The sequence below is a fragment of the Chiloscyllium plagiosum genome, unplaced genomic scaffold (assembly GCF_037043375.1).
Source record: "Chiloscyllium plagiosum isolate Xiang-an unplaced genomic scaffold, Cpla_swu_hap1 HiC_scaffold_39, whole genome shotgun sequence".
NCBI lineage: Eukaryota > Metazoa > Chordata > Chondrichthyes > Orectolobiformes > Hemiscylliidae > Chiloscyllium > Chiloscyllium plagiosum.
The window spans coordinates 12724331-12740487 of NW_028270177.1; the positions used below are offsets into that span (position 1 = coordinate 12724331).

General features: G+C 41.3%; 1 protein-coding gene across 4 annotated transcripts in view; it reads right to left on the minus strand.

Annotated features, from left to right (window-relative positions):
• Nucleotides 1-10557: 10557 nt before the first annotated feature.
• The window catches only part of LOC122540930 (lactadherin-like), an 89775-nt gene continuing 84175 nt past the window's right edge, over nt 10558-16157 (minus strand). For all 4 annotated transcript variants that reach the window (XM_043677244.2, XM_043677245.2, XM_043677246.2 and 1 more), the window contains one exon: nt 10558-14240. In XM_043677244.2, coding sequence (XP_043533179.2) covers nt 14097-14240 — 144 coding nt within the window. In that variant the 3' untranslated portion in view covers nt 10558-14096. The remainder of the gene's footprint in view (nt 14241-16157) is intronic.

A 16157-nucleotide genomic window follows, 5' to 3' on the forward strand; every position in this document is an offset into this window, starting at 1 on the left:
GGAGTGATTATACCATACATTGAGTGATAATCCCACACAGTAATAGATTATCCCACACAGTGAATGATTATCCTAAGCAGTGAATGATTATCCCACACAGTGAGTGATTATCCCATACAGTGAGAGATTATCCCACACAGTGAATGATTATCCCACACAGTGAGAGATTATCCCACACAGTAAATGATTATCCCACACAGTGAGAGATTATCCCACACAGTGAATGATTATCCAACACCTTGAATGATTATCCCACACAGTAAGAGACCATCCCACACAGTGATTATCCCACACAGTGAATGATTATCCCACACAGTGAGAGATTATCCAACACAGTCAGAGATTATCCCACGCAGAGAATGATGAAACCACACACTGAGAGATTATCCCACACAGTGTGTGGTTAACCCTCACAGTGAGCAATTATCCCACACAGTGAATGATTATCCCACACAGTGAGTGATTATCCCACGCAGTGAGCGATTATCCTACACAGTGAGCGATTATCCCACACAGTAATAGATTATCCCACACAGGAGTGATTATCCTACATAGTGAGCGATTATCCCACACAGTGAACGATTAGCCCATGCAGTGAGTGCTTATCCCACCACAATGAGAGGTCATCCCACACAGTGAATGATTATCCCACACAGCGAGTGATTAATCCACACAGCGAGTGATTATCCCATACGGTGAGTGATTATCCCACAGAGTTAGAGATTATCCCACACAGTGAATGATTATCCCACACAGCGAGTGATTATCCCACACAGTGAGCAATTATCCCATACAGTGAGAGATTATCCCACACAATGAGAGATTATCCCACACACTGAGAGATTATCCCACACAGTGAGAGATTATCCCATACAGTGAGAGATTATCCCACACACTGAGTGATTATCCCACACAGTGAATGATTATCCCACACAGTGAGTGATTATCCCATACAATGAGCAATTATCCCACACAGTGAATGATTATCCCACACAGTGAGTGATTATCCCAAACAGTGAGCAATTATCCCACACAGTGAATGATTATCCCACACAGTGAACGATTAGCCCATGCAGTGAGTGCTTATCCCACCACAATGAGATGTCATCCCACACAGTGAATGATTATCCCACACAGCGAGTGATTAATCCACACAGCGAGTGATTAATCCACACAGCGAGTGATTATCCCATACGGTGAGTGATTATCCCACAGAGTTAGAGATTATCCCGCACAGTGAATGATTATCCCACACAGCGAGTGATTAACCTATACAGTGAGTGATTATCCCACACAGTGAGTGATTATCCCACACAGTAAGAGATTATCCCACACAGTGAATGATGAAACCACACTCTGAGAGATTATCCCACACAGTGAGTGGTTAACCCACACAGTGAACAATTATCCCACACAGTGAGCAATTATCCCACACAGTGAATGATTATCCCGCACAGCGAGTGATTAATCCACACAGTGAGAGATTATCCCACACAGTGAGTGATTAATTTGCACAGTGAGTGATTATCCCACACAGTGAGCGATTATCCCACACAGTGAGAGATTATCCCACACATTGAGCGATTATCCCACACAGTGAGAGATTATCCCACACTTTGAGTGAATATCCCACACAGTGAGTGATTATCCCATACAGTGAGTGATTATCCCACACAGTGAGAGATTATCCCACACATTGAGTGATTATCCCACACAGGGAGAGATTATCCCACACATTGAGTGATTATCCCACACAGTGAATGATTATCCCACACAGTGAGTGATTATCCCAAACAGTGAGCAATTATCCCACACAGTGAATGATTATCCCACACAGTGAGCAATTATCCCACACAGTGAGCAATTATCCCACACAGTGAATGATTATCCCACACAGTGAGCAATTATCCCACACAGTGAGAGATTATCCCATACAGTGAGAGATTATCCCACACACTGAGTGATTATCCCACACAGTGAGTGATTATCCCACGCAGTGAACGATTATCCTATACAGTGAGCGATTATCCCACACAGTAATAGATTATCCCATACAGGAGTGATTATCCTACATAGTGAGCGATTATCCCTCACAGTGAACGATTATCCCACACAGTGAACGATTAGCCCATGCAGTGAGTGCTTATCCCACCACAATGAGAGGTCATCCCACACAGTGAATGATTATCCCACACAGCGAGTGATTAATCCACACAGTGAGTGATTATCCCATACGGTGAGTGATTATCCCACAGAGTTAGAGATTATCCCACACAGTGAATGATTATCCCACACAGCGAGTGATTATCCCACACAGTGAGAGATTATCCCATACAGTGAGAGATTATCCCACACAGTGAGAGATTATCCCACACATTGAGTGATTATCCCACACAGTGAATGATTATCCCACACAGTGAGTGATTATCCCAAACAGTGAATGATTATCCCACACAATGAGTGATTATCCCACACAGTGAATGATTATCCCACACAGTGAGTGATTATCCCACACAGTGAATGATTATCCCACACAGTGAGTGACCCCAAACAGTGAATGATTATCCCACACAATGAGTGATTATCCCACACAGTGAATGATTATCCCACACAGTGAGTGATTATCCCACACAGTGAATGATTATCCCACACATTGAGCGATTATCCCACACAGTGAGAGATTATCCCAGACAGTGAGAGATTATCCCACACAGTGAGAGATCATCCCACACAGTGAGTGATTATCCCACGCAGTGAGCGATTATCCTATACAGTGAGCGATTATCCCACACAGTAATAGATTATCCCACACAGGAGTGATTATCCTACATAGTGAGCGATTATCCCACACAGTGAGTGATTAACTAGCATAATGAGTGATTAATCTGCACAGTGAGAGATTATCCCACAGAGTTGAGATTATTCCAGAAAGTGAGTTATTATCTCATACACTGAGAGATTATTCCACACTAAATGAGATGACCTGACGTGGTGTGAGATTCATGCACACAACACTAATCTTTTCCAGTAGTTACAGTGACTAAATCTGCATAAGTGACACCTTGTGGAAGCAATAGGCATCTTGGCCACCAGCCGGGGAGCCATTGGGAACCCCAGATCACTCAGGCACAGAGCATTGAGGTGATTCAATTAAAGACCCTGCGAGGGGGAGAGCCATCTGCAAAGTACTGGGAAGATGGCAGCTAATGCTGGTACGACATCCACACCAGGTCTAAGGTTGATAGTGGATCTTATAATAGAAGTGAGCTATGGCAGGAGGGGTGCCATAGATGAAGTGGTTAGCAAGGCCAAAGTAGGGGGGTGGGGGGCATTTTCACTGTCTACACCCCCCTCATTCAATCAGGCATTTGATTGAGAACACCACCAACACCTCACCCTCTGGGAATCCCACAGCTCGCCTTTTCATACTGCTCACATTGTGAGACCCCTGCCAACCTCAGGTACTTACTGGCATGGACTTAATCAAGTGGAGCCAGGAAAGAGGTGGCATTCCTCACCTGCCACTTGCCCTCACAATAAAATACCTCCACGGAGGACAACCCAAGATTCATCCTAGAGTTAAATGAGGGAGATAGGTATAAGCCTCCTAATAGTAGTATGTATGTGAGGCAGAAAATAAATCAGGATTTGTAAAAGGTGTGTAAGAAAGGCATTATTACAATAATCATGGGGGACTTCAATATGCAGGTGGACTGGGAAAATCAGGCTGATATTGGATCCCAAGAAAAGGAATTTGTGGCATGTCTATGAGATGGGTTTCTGGAGCACCTTGTGATAGATCTTATTAGCGAACTGGTAATTCTGGATATTGGTGATGTGTAATGAGGCAGAGTTGATTTGGGAGCTTAAGGTACAGGAACCCCTAGTGACCATGATATAGTAGAATTCACCCTGCAGTTTGAGCGTTGTACAGACTCTGAAGCATTGTAATGAGTTCACCACACTACGCCTCAATAAAGAATTATTGACCCAAGAGGTGGGGTAGTACACACTGACTAGAATTATAATAGGCTATAAAGGGTTAAATTATGAAGACTTTTTGCACAAAAGAGACCTGTCGTTTCTAGAACTTAGAGGGTAAGGAGTGAGCTAATATTTAAAATAACAAAACGAGTTGCTTGGTTAGATAGATACTGCTCCAAATAATGGATCACAACGTCAAAAACTTATGTGAGATCAGGCAAACACATCATCTCCCACCCTCCTGCTCAAAAGGTTAAGATTCGCATGCAGGGTCAAGTGAAATTCTCAGGTTCAAGACTGACAGATTTTTGCTATGTAAGGATATTGAGGGTTATGGATCAAAGGCATTTAAATGGAATTTTAACAAAGGTTAGATCAACTAAAATAGTTCTGGACTCCCTGACCCCAGGGAAAAGACCTTGCCAATTTTCCTATCCATGCTCTTCATGATTTTATAAACCTCTATAAGGTCACCCCTCAGCTTCCGAAGCTCCCAGGAAAACAGCCCCAACCTATTCAGCTTCTTCCCTATAGCTCAAACCCTCCAAGCCTGACAACCTCATTGTAAATCTTTTCTGAACTCTTCCACATTTCACAACATCTTTCCGATAGGAAGGAGACCAGAATTGCACACAATATTCTAAAAGTGGCCTGACAGCTGCAGCACGAACTCCGAACTCTATACTCAATGCACTGACCAATAAAGGCAAGAATAATAAACGTCTTCTTCACAAACCTGTCTACCGGCAACTTCACTTTCAAGCAACTATGAACCTACACTCCAAGGTTTCTTTGTTCAGTAGCACTCCCCAGGACCTTACCATTAAGTGTATAAGTCCTGCCCTTATTGACCTTTCCAAATTGCAGCCCCTCACATTTATTTAAACTCCATCTGCCAATACAGTGTTCTAAGTGTCCAATAGAGTCTTGCCTTCATTGGTAAGAACATTGACTATGGGAGTTGGAATGTCATGTTTCAGCTAGAGATGATATTGGTCAGGCCAACAAGAATACTGCATACAATTCTGGTCACCCTTCAATAGGAAGGATATTGTCAAACGTGAGAGGATGCCGAAACGATTAACAAGGACATCACCGGGACTGGAGGGCTTAAACTATAGGGAGAGGTTCGATAGGCTGGGGCTATTTTCCCTGGAGCGGAGACTGAGGGGGTGACCTTAGAAAGATTTGTAAAATCATGAGGGGCATGGATAGGGTAAATAGACAAGGTCTCTTTCCTAGGGTGGGAGACTCCAAAACTAGAGGGTATAAGTTTAATGTGAGAGGGAAAAGATTTAAGAAGGACCTAAGGGTCCTTCATGCAGAGGATGGTGCATGTATGAAAATGAGTTACCAGAAGAAGTGGTGGAGGCTGGTACAATTGCAAAATTTAAAAGGCATCTGGATGGGCATATGAATAGGAAAGGTTTAGAGGGATATGGGCTAAATGCTGACAAATGCAATTATGTTGGACTGGGATTGTCTGGTCAACATAGACAAGTTGGACAGAGGGGCCTGTTTCCGTGCTGTATGACTCAATGACTTTATAACTGATATGTTACTGCGCTGTCCTCAGTAACAGAGAATGTGTGAACACTTGGCAGTTACTTGCCAAATATTTGCTGTTGTGGTTTTGAGTATCACAAAATTCAGAATTTCAACACAAAACATTCAGCCCATGATGCCTCTGATGGTGACAGTTAATATGTTGGCATTTCCTGACCTAAGCACATCCCACTCTTAAAAAATCTCATTAACCCCAACCTTGAAACTGCAGAACCAAATTGACATTTTTCCCTTCCCCATGCAACTCAACCTAAGACCTCTCTCGCCAGTGGTATGCTTGTGACAATGATTGACACCTATTTAGCAGCTGGGTCAAACTTTGATTTGTTCTCAGGATGTTGGAGATTCCAGCAAGGAGACATTTTGTTGGGCACTTAGTCATGGGCCTGCAGATCAGCTGTCTTGCAGTGGAATGTTTCCCCCAGGGCAGTGTATTGGTAGCTTCAAGTCCAACCTTCTCCAGAAGTGTGTATAAGAACATCTTTCTAAACAGATTGATTAGAAAGTACCTTCCCTCAGACAATATCATTCAACTTGGGCTGAGTCTGGGAGAAGATGAGAGAACGTTGTATCTCACTGAACAACCCTGTCCCACTTTACATCCACCATACACTAAAATCAGACCCACATTTTCTGAACTCCTTTTTATTAGGTTTTGTTTATCTTCTTAATCAAACAGTTTAAATTTTTTTAATGCTTGTATTTGGCCACAAATGTTAGTGCTGTTGTTTGAAGTTTGCCACAAGTCCAGTTTTGATGTAAGATTGGAATAAATCCACCAGACAGGATAATTCAAAACCCAAAAGGCATCTCTTCATGTGGTGTGGACAGTGAAATGAATCAACCTAATGGTCAGGGACAAGATCAAACAGAGTTGTATTTGGTCACTTTTGTTTTACAGTTTAGTTAAGGACTGGTTTCTGTAAGCTTTAGAAACTGTTTCATGTCTATTCCATGTTGGATTATAGATCTGAAATTAAAGGTATTTGATGTTTCTTTTCCTGGCAGTTAAACTACTCCTCTCTACTGCAGAATATTTGACCCATTCCCTCCTGAAGCAAACTATGTTACTCTGACAAAAGAGGCTTGTTTGTTGATGAGGCAGGAATCTGGAGGAGCTTTGAAGTATTTTCCCCAGTGTTAATGAACCCATATATTGACACGTTTACATTACCAACCAGCTGAACATCTCGCACTGTTTCAATGAAATTTGCTAAAAAAAAAACATGTGGTTAACAGTCTTGTGCAAGACCTGACTTCTGGCGTTGGCAAATAAAAGATTATTTGCTCCCATAATCTGGGATTTGATGCAAAAAGATGTGGTGATGCAGGGGAGTTGTTGGAAGGGGAAGGTGTCTAAATGTTTATCCCACTTAAAATAAAGACTTTAATTCTTGCTGACATGCAGTTCCATGCACTTCACAAAGTACTTCATCAGTGGTAAAATGCTTCAGGATATCCTGAGGTCATGAAAGGCACCATGTAAATAAAAATTTTTACTGTTTAAACTGGAAATTGAGGTTGAGTTGTTACAGCTGAAGCCAAAGCTCTGGGTTCAAATCCTACTCCAGGACCTGATAACCAAAGCTGTGTTTGTAACATAGCCACACATAGGTGGAGTATCAGCTTGTACCAGATTAGAGTGGAAAAGCACAGCAGGTCAGGCAGCATCCTAGGAGCAGGAAAATCGACGTTTCGGGCAAAAGCCCTTCATCAGGAATGAAGGCAGGGACCCTCCTGGGGGTGGAGAGATAAATGAGAGGGCAGCCTCGGATGCTGCCTGACCTGCTGTGCTTTTCCAGCACCACTCAGTTCTAGACTCTGATTTCCAGCATCTGCAGTCCTCACTTTTGCCTGTCAGCTTGTATCATCCTTCCAACATTGCCCCATGGCAGGCAGTAAGAACGGGAGAGATTCCTGATCAGTCAGGTGATGAAAACAAATCAGAGCCTCTCCCAGTATTATTCACAGCTCTGGGCCAGAATCTGCACGTTGCCACAGCAACCCAGAATGTTTATTTCAGGTTTTTTTTCTTTATTCATGGATATCACTTGCTGGACCAGTGTTAATTACCCATGCTTAATTGCCCAGAGTAAGTTACAAGTCAACCACATTGCTGTGGGTCTGGAGTCACATGTAGGTAAAAACAATGATTGCAGATGCTGGAAACCAGATTCTGGATTAGTGGTGCTGGAAGAGCACAGCAGTTCAGGCAGCATCCAAGGAGCTTCGAAGTTGACGTTTCAGGCAAAAGCCCTTCATCAGGAGTCACATGTAGGCCTGAGTAAGTAAGGATGGCACATTTGCTTCCCTAAAGGACACTAGTGAGCTAGATGGGATTTTCCTGACAAATTCGTTTTTGGGCATGAAGTGAGACAACCACTGGAATTAATTAAGGACAAATTGGTGAGTCAGATTTCCAAGACCACATACTTTGACTGTGTGTCAAATTTGAGGGAAAGATTAAATCGAGCAGGTGGATTGGTTAGACAGCATTTAAAAGTGACAGAGCATGTGATGAAGCAGAAAGCAAACAAGAAAAAAATTTATAGTTTTGCTTGACGAAATGAAGTGTTAATGTTACTATTAATGGTAGGTGAACCATTAAAGGTAAGGTTTAATGAGTCCTATCTCACTCAACTTCCTTTCAATTTGATTACTTCTTTGATAGGAACGCAGATAGAAAGAAATCTCACAGAATGTGTCATATGAATATGCTCAAAAGGTATTTTGATAGGGAAGGAAATCAAAAGGCTTCAACATAGAGTGAAGAACCAAGTTCAGATGATTCTGAATTAAACACTCCTCAAATTAAATTGGACAATGAGGAAATTCTCAAAAATTGGGATAAATAATGGAGTTGCCTTTCAGACGAAAATCAAAAAGACCTGAAAAAGTTATTACTATTGCATGGGGAGATATGTGGGAATAAGCTTGGAAGTACTAATCGAATTACTCATGATGTAGATACAGGATGAAGTATCAAAGACAATATAACCAAAGTGATTTGCAGTGAATGGAGCTCATCCAATATAATGGTGTCAAAAGCAGATGGTACCCAACAACTATGTGTAGACTATCGCAAAGTTAATGCAGTTACAAAGACTCATTCATATCCTATTCCACATTTGGAAGACTGTATTGAGAAAGTGGAACAAGCAACTTTTATTTCAAAGTTGGACTTACTCAGAGGCTACTGGCAGGTACCTTTATCTGAAAGAGCAATGAAAATGTCGGCTTTCATGACACTGAATGGACTGCACCAGTTTAAAGTCATACCATTTGGTCTGAAAAAGGTGGCAGCCACATTTCAAAGATTAACCGATAAAATCGATTCGGGATTATCCAATTATGTATTTCATATTGATAATTTGGTGATTTTTAGTCACACATGGAAGGAACATTTGAAGCATCTATCAGAATTGCTCTATTGACTTTGGGAGGTGGATTTGGTGATAAATCTGGTTAAGAGTGAGTTTGCCACTTGGTTCCTGAGCCATGTTATTGGATATGGACAGATGGTCCCACAGGATGTGAAAACAAAGGTCATTGGGAATTTCCCATGCCATCAATGAAAAGGGAGATACTATGATTCCTGGGAGTGAGTCGTTTTTACCGGAAGTTCGTACCAAATTTTAGCAGTGAAGTTGTTCCACTGACTGACTTGTTGAAGAAGTGCAGAAGATTTCAGTGGACTGAGGAATGGGAAAAGACATTTGACAGCCTGAAAGCTGTGTCAACCACTGCCCCAGTGTTAACTATGCCTAATTGCGCAAAGCCATTCAAGGTGGCTATCAATACGAGTGATGTGGCTGTTGGTGCTGTATTCTTGCAAGATGACGAAAAGATGGAAAGACCGATTTATTCAATTTTCTGGAAAAATATCCAATCATCAATAGAAATCTTCCACGATTCAGAAACAGACCTTGAATTTGGTGTTGGTTTTGCAATATTTCAATGTTTTTTGCCAGTAATGTGTCCGAGAAAATTGTATATACTGATCATATCCCCTGAAAATGTTTTGGAGAAATTTAAAGATAAAAATATCAGACTGTTTAGATGGAGCTTATTATTGCAGCCATTCAATTTGAAAATTATACAAATGGCAGGATGAAAGATAATTGCCGGTGCGTTGTCACGACTTTGATGAATGAAGATGAAGGCATTTAGTGATGAAAAAAACAGACTGAAGTGGATTGTAGTATTGAACATTTGCACGCTTAGAGTCAATGTAATGTACATATATTGTAATGTACTAATAGTGTAAGACTTAAGATTTTTAAAAATGAAGCTTTCTTTATATATTGATGAATCATTTTTGTTTAAATGCAGGGGAGGTGTAACTATGCTCTAGCTTTAGGAAGTGTATCTGATTTTTTTATATATAAAGAAATTTATGCACAGAGGTCCACAGCAGTCTGCTCCAGAACCAATCAAGCTTGTGAAACCTTGGGTTTTATTTTTCAAAGTTGGAACAATAGAAGCAACATGAATGAGTGGGGTCAAATTCCCACAGGTTGTTTTAGCCTTCAGTAGCAATTTCTGATGGGAACCTCAAGCTGGATATGGAAGCTGGTTTTCCTCTCTCCTATACAGCTAAAACCTGGAATTCTCTTCCTGCTGCTGGAATTTCACATGAGATCATCTATTTTACTGAACACGCCTTTGCCAAGGGTGGGTTTATGGGATGTTGCTATATTGGAACAGTATATGTTTAGTAGTTAAATAAGCCATTATTCTGTTAGGTTTTCCAATAGAGCTAAGATATTCCAATTATTTCTTTTGTTGTATATTAACTATAGTTTATGAATAAAGTGTGTTTTGCTTCAACACTGTTAGCCTGACCAAGCAAATTGCATCCAGAATGAAACACCTGGCACTTCCCTTTAAACTTAGTAAAAGTTGGAGTCTATGTTATCTTCTTCATGTATTTTGAGGGTGTTTCAGTCTGGTCCATAACAGAGTGCAATAAAAAGTTTCAGAATAAAGACACAAAAAGCTGGAAAGTATTGTTTTAGTCATCTTTAATTGTTTGCACCAATATTTTTTACTAAATCCAGTAGGATTAGTTCTTACATACATCAGAGATTACACTGACTGGAGGGGTGTTTGTTGGGTTCTATGCACTACAATACTTTATCATGTATATCATGCAAATTATCTGAAGTTCAGCACAAGAAGGGTTAATTCAAAAAGGATGTCCTCATTTGAAAAGGCCTTAAAACTTCTATACGACCTTATGACCCTGTTCCTTAGGCATAGGACATTCTCATAATTCATAGCAGTCAAGCTTGCTTCACTTGATTAATAAATGGGACCTCTTCAAAATTTATTGGATTATTTTTGGTTGAGGGGAAAGGGTCATCTGAAATGATCTCATTCTCTGGATGGACTTGGTGCCTGTAATAGAGAATCAGAAAGGCTGAAAAAAAAAACACAGGTCATAGAAAGAAACTGTGCCTTACCCCGACCTCATCTAAATTTGCATCAGAACACACAAATATTGGACTTGGAGATGCATTTTAATGAGGAAGATTAGCAGAGCTATGGGGAAAGAATAAGGCAGCAGAGTTGATGGTACAACTCTTAGCAAGAGGCAGCCTGAGCTGATGGGGGAATGATCTCCCTCGGTGCTATACAATCCTATGGTTCAACAGCTTCATTCAAAGCACAGGTTTTGATCCTAGATAACAAAATGTTGCAAATTCATGTACTGCTGTCAAATGCTCCCTACCTGAAGCGTTCACACACTCAATTTATAATGTTTTTCTTGTTTTGTAACTGCCTGATTTCATCCCAATCACCAATCCTGCATCATCCCCCTCGCCCACATCTGCAACCATATAGAATGCAAGAATAAAAATATTGAAAAAGGCTATTCAGTCCTTCAATCCCATTTCTCCTGCTTTCTAGTACACATTACCTGTGCACCTCCCATATGTTCATCTTCCATAACGCATGTACAATCCACTTTATCAGAACCACTACCACAATAAGTCGATATTCCTCACAGCCAATATAAATCAAGTCTGTCATTCACTACAACCATTTCTTTTCATTCTGAGGCAGTATTTTCTATAAGTGCTCTCTGATCCTCAAAGATAATCATGGAAATCTCTGTAAGTTCAACTTGCCTCACAGCCTTAACTACTCATCCTTGACTTACTGCACTTCACAAATAGCAATCCTTCAGTCCCAACTGAGAAGATCATCAACCAGGGATTATATGTTTTTGGGTGATGTTAAATTAATTTCAAACCTTCTTGAGACGGTCCTGTGATGGAATTGTAAAGATCTTATGGTATATCTAGATGAGATTTTCAGCTTTCTCACTGCCAGCTATTGGGATACACACTCCCTTTGCTTCCATTTAGACTAGAAATTGGTTCAATTGTTTTCTGTGCAACTGACATTACAGTGTAGAGATAATGACATGGAAAGCTCCATGGAAAACAAACATTCTACCAATGAACAAATGAGTTCAAATTCTCAGCTAGCAGACTAACCTCCAGCCAACCAACATTAAATCTACAAAGAAACAAAAGGTGTGAGAACAGGTGACCCAAGTTAATAAGCAAGACAATAAATACCTAAAGGTCACCTGAAAGAACCACACCTCACTTAACTAAGATTCGCCTACAGGCATGTTCACAAGCCGTTGTATGTTGTTTGGTGCATTGTTTTACAGAGAATTTCTGAATGGATGATGTTAGCAACATTAAGGTGAGCTTAAAATTCACAAGTTCTCCTGGAGTGGCACACTGCTGGGGGAGCTGTGCAAACACAACTACTTTTATATCTCCCTTATATTTTCCTCTTCTCTGCTGAAGTAGAGTTGAACTGCATGCTAACTATCGATAAACAAGTGCATATGACCTGAAGTGAAACTTGCAGACAGGTTTCAGGTACAAGTGAGCAAAAACAGCACCTCCAGATGTCTCCCGTGACAGGTATCTAATTTCTGTGTTAATTAAAATGTAGTATGATTAAAATCTGGCCTTGTCATTAATCCTACTATTTTAATTAATTGAAGGTGATGCCTTTGTGAATTGTGACAGCTGCAAACATCATTGGAGTCTCTAGCTCTTTGTCATGATTTTGGATGAGGGACGGAGATGGGAGACTGTGACTTCCAAACCCTATTGCTCTCCACTTAGAAACCTATGAAGAGGAGGAGACAATTTAGTTCCTCAAACATGTTCTGTCATTCAATAAGAGCTGTATTTTGATCACATACACCTTGGCTAACAAAAATCTATTGATCTCAGTTTCAAAATGTTCAACTAATACTCAGCCTCGGAGTTCCAGATTTCCACTCCCCTTTGAGCAGGACATATGTTCTGTTTTTAGTCTCAGAATTTTACTAACATTCATTGAAACTATGCAAGTGCCAACCTGCAGACATTCAATCTAATCCAATCAGGGGCTGCTTTGATCCATCACTGCACCACCCAGCCATTGGTGGATGCAGTTTTCTTTAAGATGCACAATTTCTCATACAGCCATTAATGCTGGTCATGGTCCCTAAGAAATTCACTGTACAGTAAAAGGGATCTACTTATTTTGCCCATTATCTCGCACATGAACAGTAACCCAACGCAACAGGGAATACTAATGCTTAAGGATCTTGGTTGAGTTAATGGGGGTAATTTTTACTTTGGGGCATTTGAATCAGGACACATCTCTCCTGATTTCAAATGGCTTCAATGGAATACAAATGAAAACTAGGAGGAATGTACTGTGAGCAACCACATTGTCTGTTTTGTGTTGCCATTAAAAAGTTAAAATTATCTATCATAACCTTTAGTAGAGATTGCATCTCATAGTACAAATGTACATTTACAGTTAATATCTTATCAATTACATGGTACAGTGAAACATTCTTTCCTGATCTCATGAAAGAGAGCTCAGGCTAAGATGGCAATACAGATTTTCACCTATTAATCAATAAGAGTCTCAAACTCATTTTTTCTCTTGAAGGACCACAATCCCAGTTGCTAAAAGTTTTCTCAGGGACATCAAGCCAAGTAGAGGTCTGTGCCTGAGAATTCTGCACAGACTAAGCTCCGAACTTCAATCCCATTGTTCTGTTCAGTTAGCAAGTGGAAGTCAAAGACATCCTCACAGGAATAAGACAACCATGCAAATTCCTTTCATTTTAGTGATGGGTTCTTCCATCCACTGTGTGAAAACTGAGAAAATCCAGCTTCCCACTTGCATTCCCTTGCATTCCTTTGCCAGTGAGCAAGAGGAAAGAGAGGAAGCAGCAGGAATTTCCATTAGTATCCCATGGGATGCTGACAATGGAGGTTCAGTCACACACTGGGAATGGCCAATCATGCAGGGTCACAGGTCAAGGGAAAGCACATTACAAATATTATGGATCCTGTTGCTTTAAATTATGGCCAATTTGAATTCTGTCAATGCAGAGTTATCGTAAAGTGAAGCGGGCGTTCCAGTGTGTGTAAACAGGGATAATGCAGTTGATGCAGATCAGCGCGCAAAACATATTGAATGTTCCCCTATTGCATGCAAGAAGCAGGAGTCTATTCCTGACATCCCAGGAGTTCAACACGGAGTGTGATCCGCTCGTGCCAAGTCTGAGGCAAGATCCGAACAAACTGTGCGTAGATTGGAGGATCAAATATGTTTTTCTTGTGGCTGTAGTTATCATAGTTTCCCTGGAAAACCTGAAACAGTAGTTTGCAAAGAAAAGAAAATCATTATCTTTATTTTGCAGATAAACCCTTTCTTCCCTAACATTCCAAAACCTGCACCAACTCTGCCAAACCCCCATTCCAACCTCTTCTCAAACAACTGGTGCATCTCTCCAAAGTTGTGCACATCTTGGACTATCCCTCAAATCCCCTTTATCTTTGATGTTGGATTTTGGTGGACCGCTTAAGATGATTCAGCTGGGGCCTATTGAGATGTTTACACAAACACTTTCCAGCAGGGGTCACTGGTGTGCCAACTGGAGGGAGAAATCACTTTCTTCAACTGCACCCCAGCCCCAACTCTATTTTAGTCCAACTGGCTGAGGTGAGTGGTTGTGAGCCCCAGATCAACGGCTCTTCATAAGTCAGAGCAGCAGGGAATGGCGAGGGAATGTAAAGGCAGGCGTACTTTAGAAGGAAGGCTTGCACTGAGATCTAGGTTTACAGCAGGCCAGTCTTACAGGCCAACTGGAAAAAGAGAAAGCCATTAGAAGGTTGCCTTGCTCCCCTGTGAAAGCTAAAGGCACTTGCTGCATATGCCCAATATCTATCACCAGTAGCAGATACAGGGACTGAAAGGAGGGACACCCACTGACTTTCAGCTCCTATCACCCTAATACCATCATCGCCTATTCCTTGGATAGGGAAGGAGGCATCGTCTTAGGGACAGGTGAAGGTTACATGAGCTCGGGGCAGTGAGGTGGATGGAGATTACACAGCCTGAACCGTTCTTGCATTCACTTGCTTAAGATCAGGTCAAGGAGAACCCCCTCCCCCCCTCTTTGTTGGTCCAAACAGCTACGTCAGCCCTGAAATAGAGTCATAGAGATGTACAGCATGGAAACAGACCCTTCAGTCCATGCCAACCAGATATCCCAACACAATCTAGACCCCACCTGCCAGCACCCAGCCCATATCCCTCCAAACCCTTCCTATTCATATACCCATCCAGATTTCTCTTAAATGTTGCAATTGTACCAGCCTCCACCACATTCTCTGGCAGCTCATTCCATACACCTACCACCGTCTGTGTGAAAAGGTTGCCCCGTAGGTCTCTTTTATATCTTTCCCCTCTCACCCTAAACCTATGCTGAGTTCTTGATTCCCCTATCCCAGGGAAGAGACTTTGTCTATTTACCCTATCCATGCCACTCATGATTTTATAAATCTCAGCCTCTGACACTCCAGGGAAAACAATCCAGCCTATTCAACCTCTCCCTAAAGCTCAAATCCTCCAATCCTGGCAACATCCTTATAAATCTTTTCTGAACTCTTTCAAATTTCACAACATTCTTCCGATAGGAAGGAGACCAGAATTGCACGCAATATTCCAAATGTGGTCTAACCAATGTCCTGTACAGCCGCAACATGACCTCCCAACTCCTGTACTCAGTACTCTGACCAATAACGCAAAGCATACCAAACGCCTTCTTCACTAACCTATCTACGTGTGACTCCACTTTCAAGGAGTTATGAACCTGCACTCCAAGGTCTCTTTATTCTGCAATAGTCCCTAGGACCTTACCATTAAGTGTGTAAGTCCTGCTAAGATTTGCTTTCCCAAACTGCAGCACCTCACATTTATCTAAATTAAACTCCATCTGCCATTTCTCAGCCCATTGGCCCATCTGGTCAAAATCCCATTTTAATCTGAGGTAACCTTCTTCGCTGTCCACTACACCTCCAATTTTGGTATCATCTGCAAATTTACTAACTATACCTCTCATGCTCACATCCAAACCATTTATATAAATGACGAAAAATAGTATAAAATCAAAATGAAAAGTGCTGGAGAAACTCAGTGTAGTGATTATAATTAGGCCAGCCAGGTGGATCTCGTAGAATATGAGTTTCCTGATTGTGACTATTATGCTGGCCCCATTAGGGAGC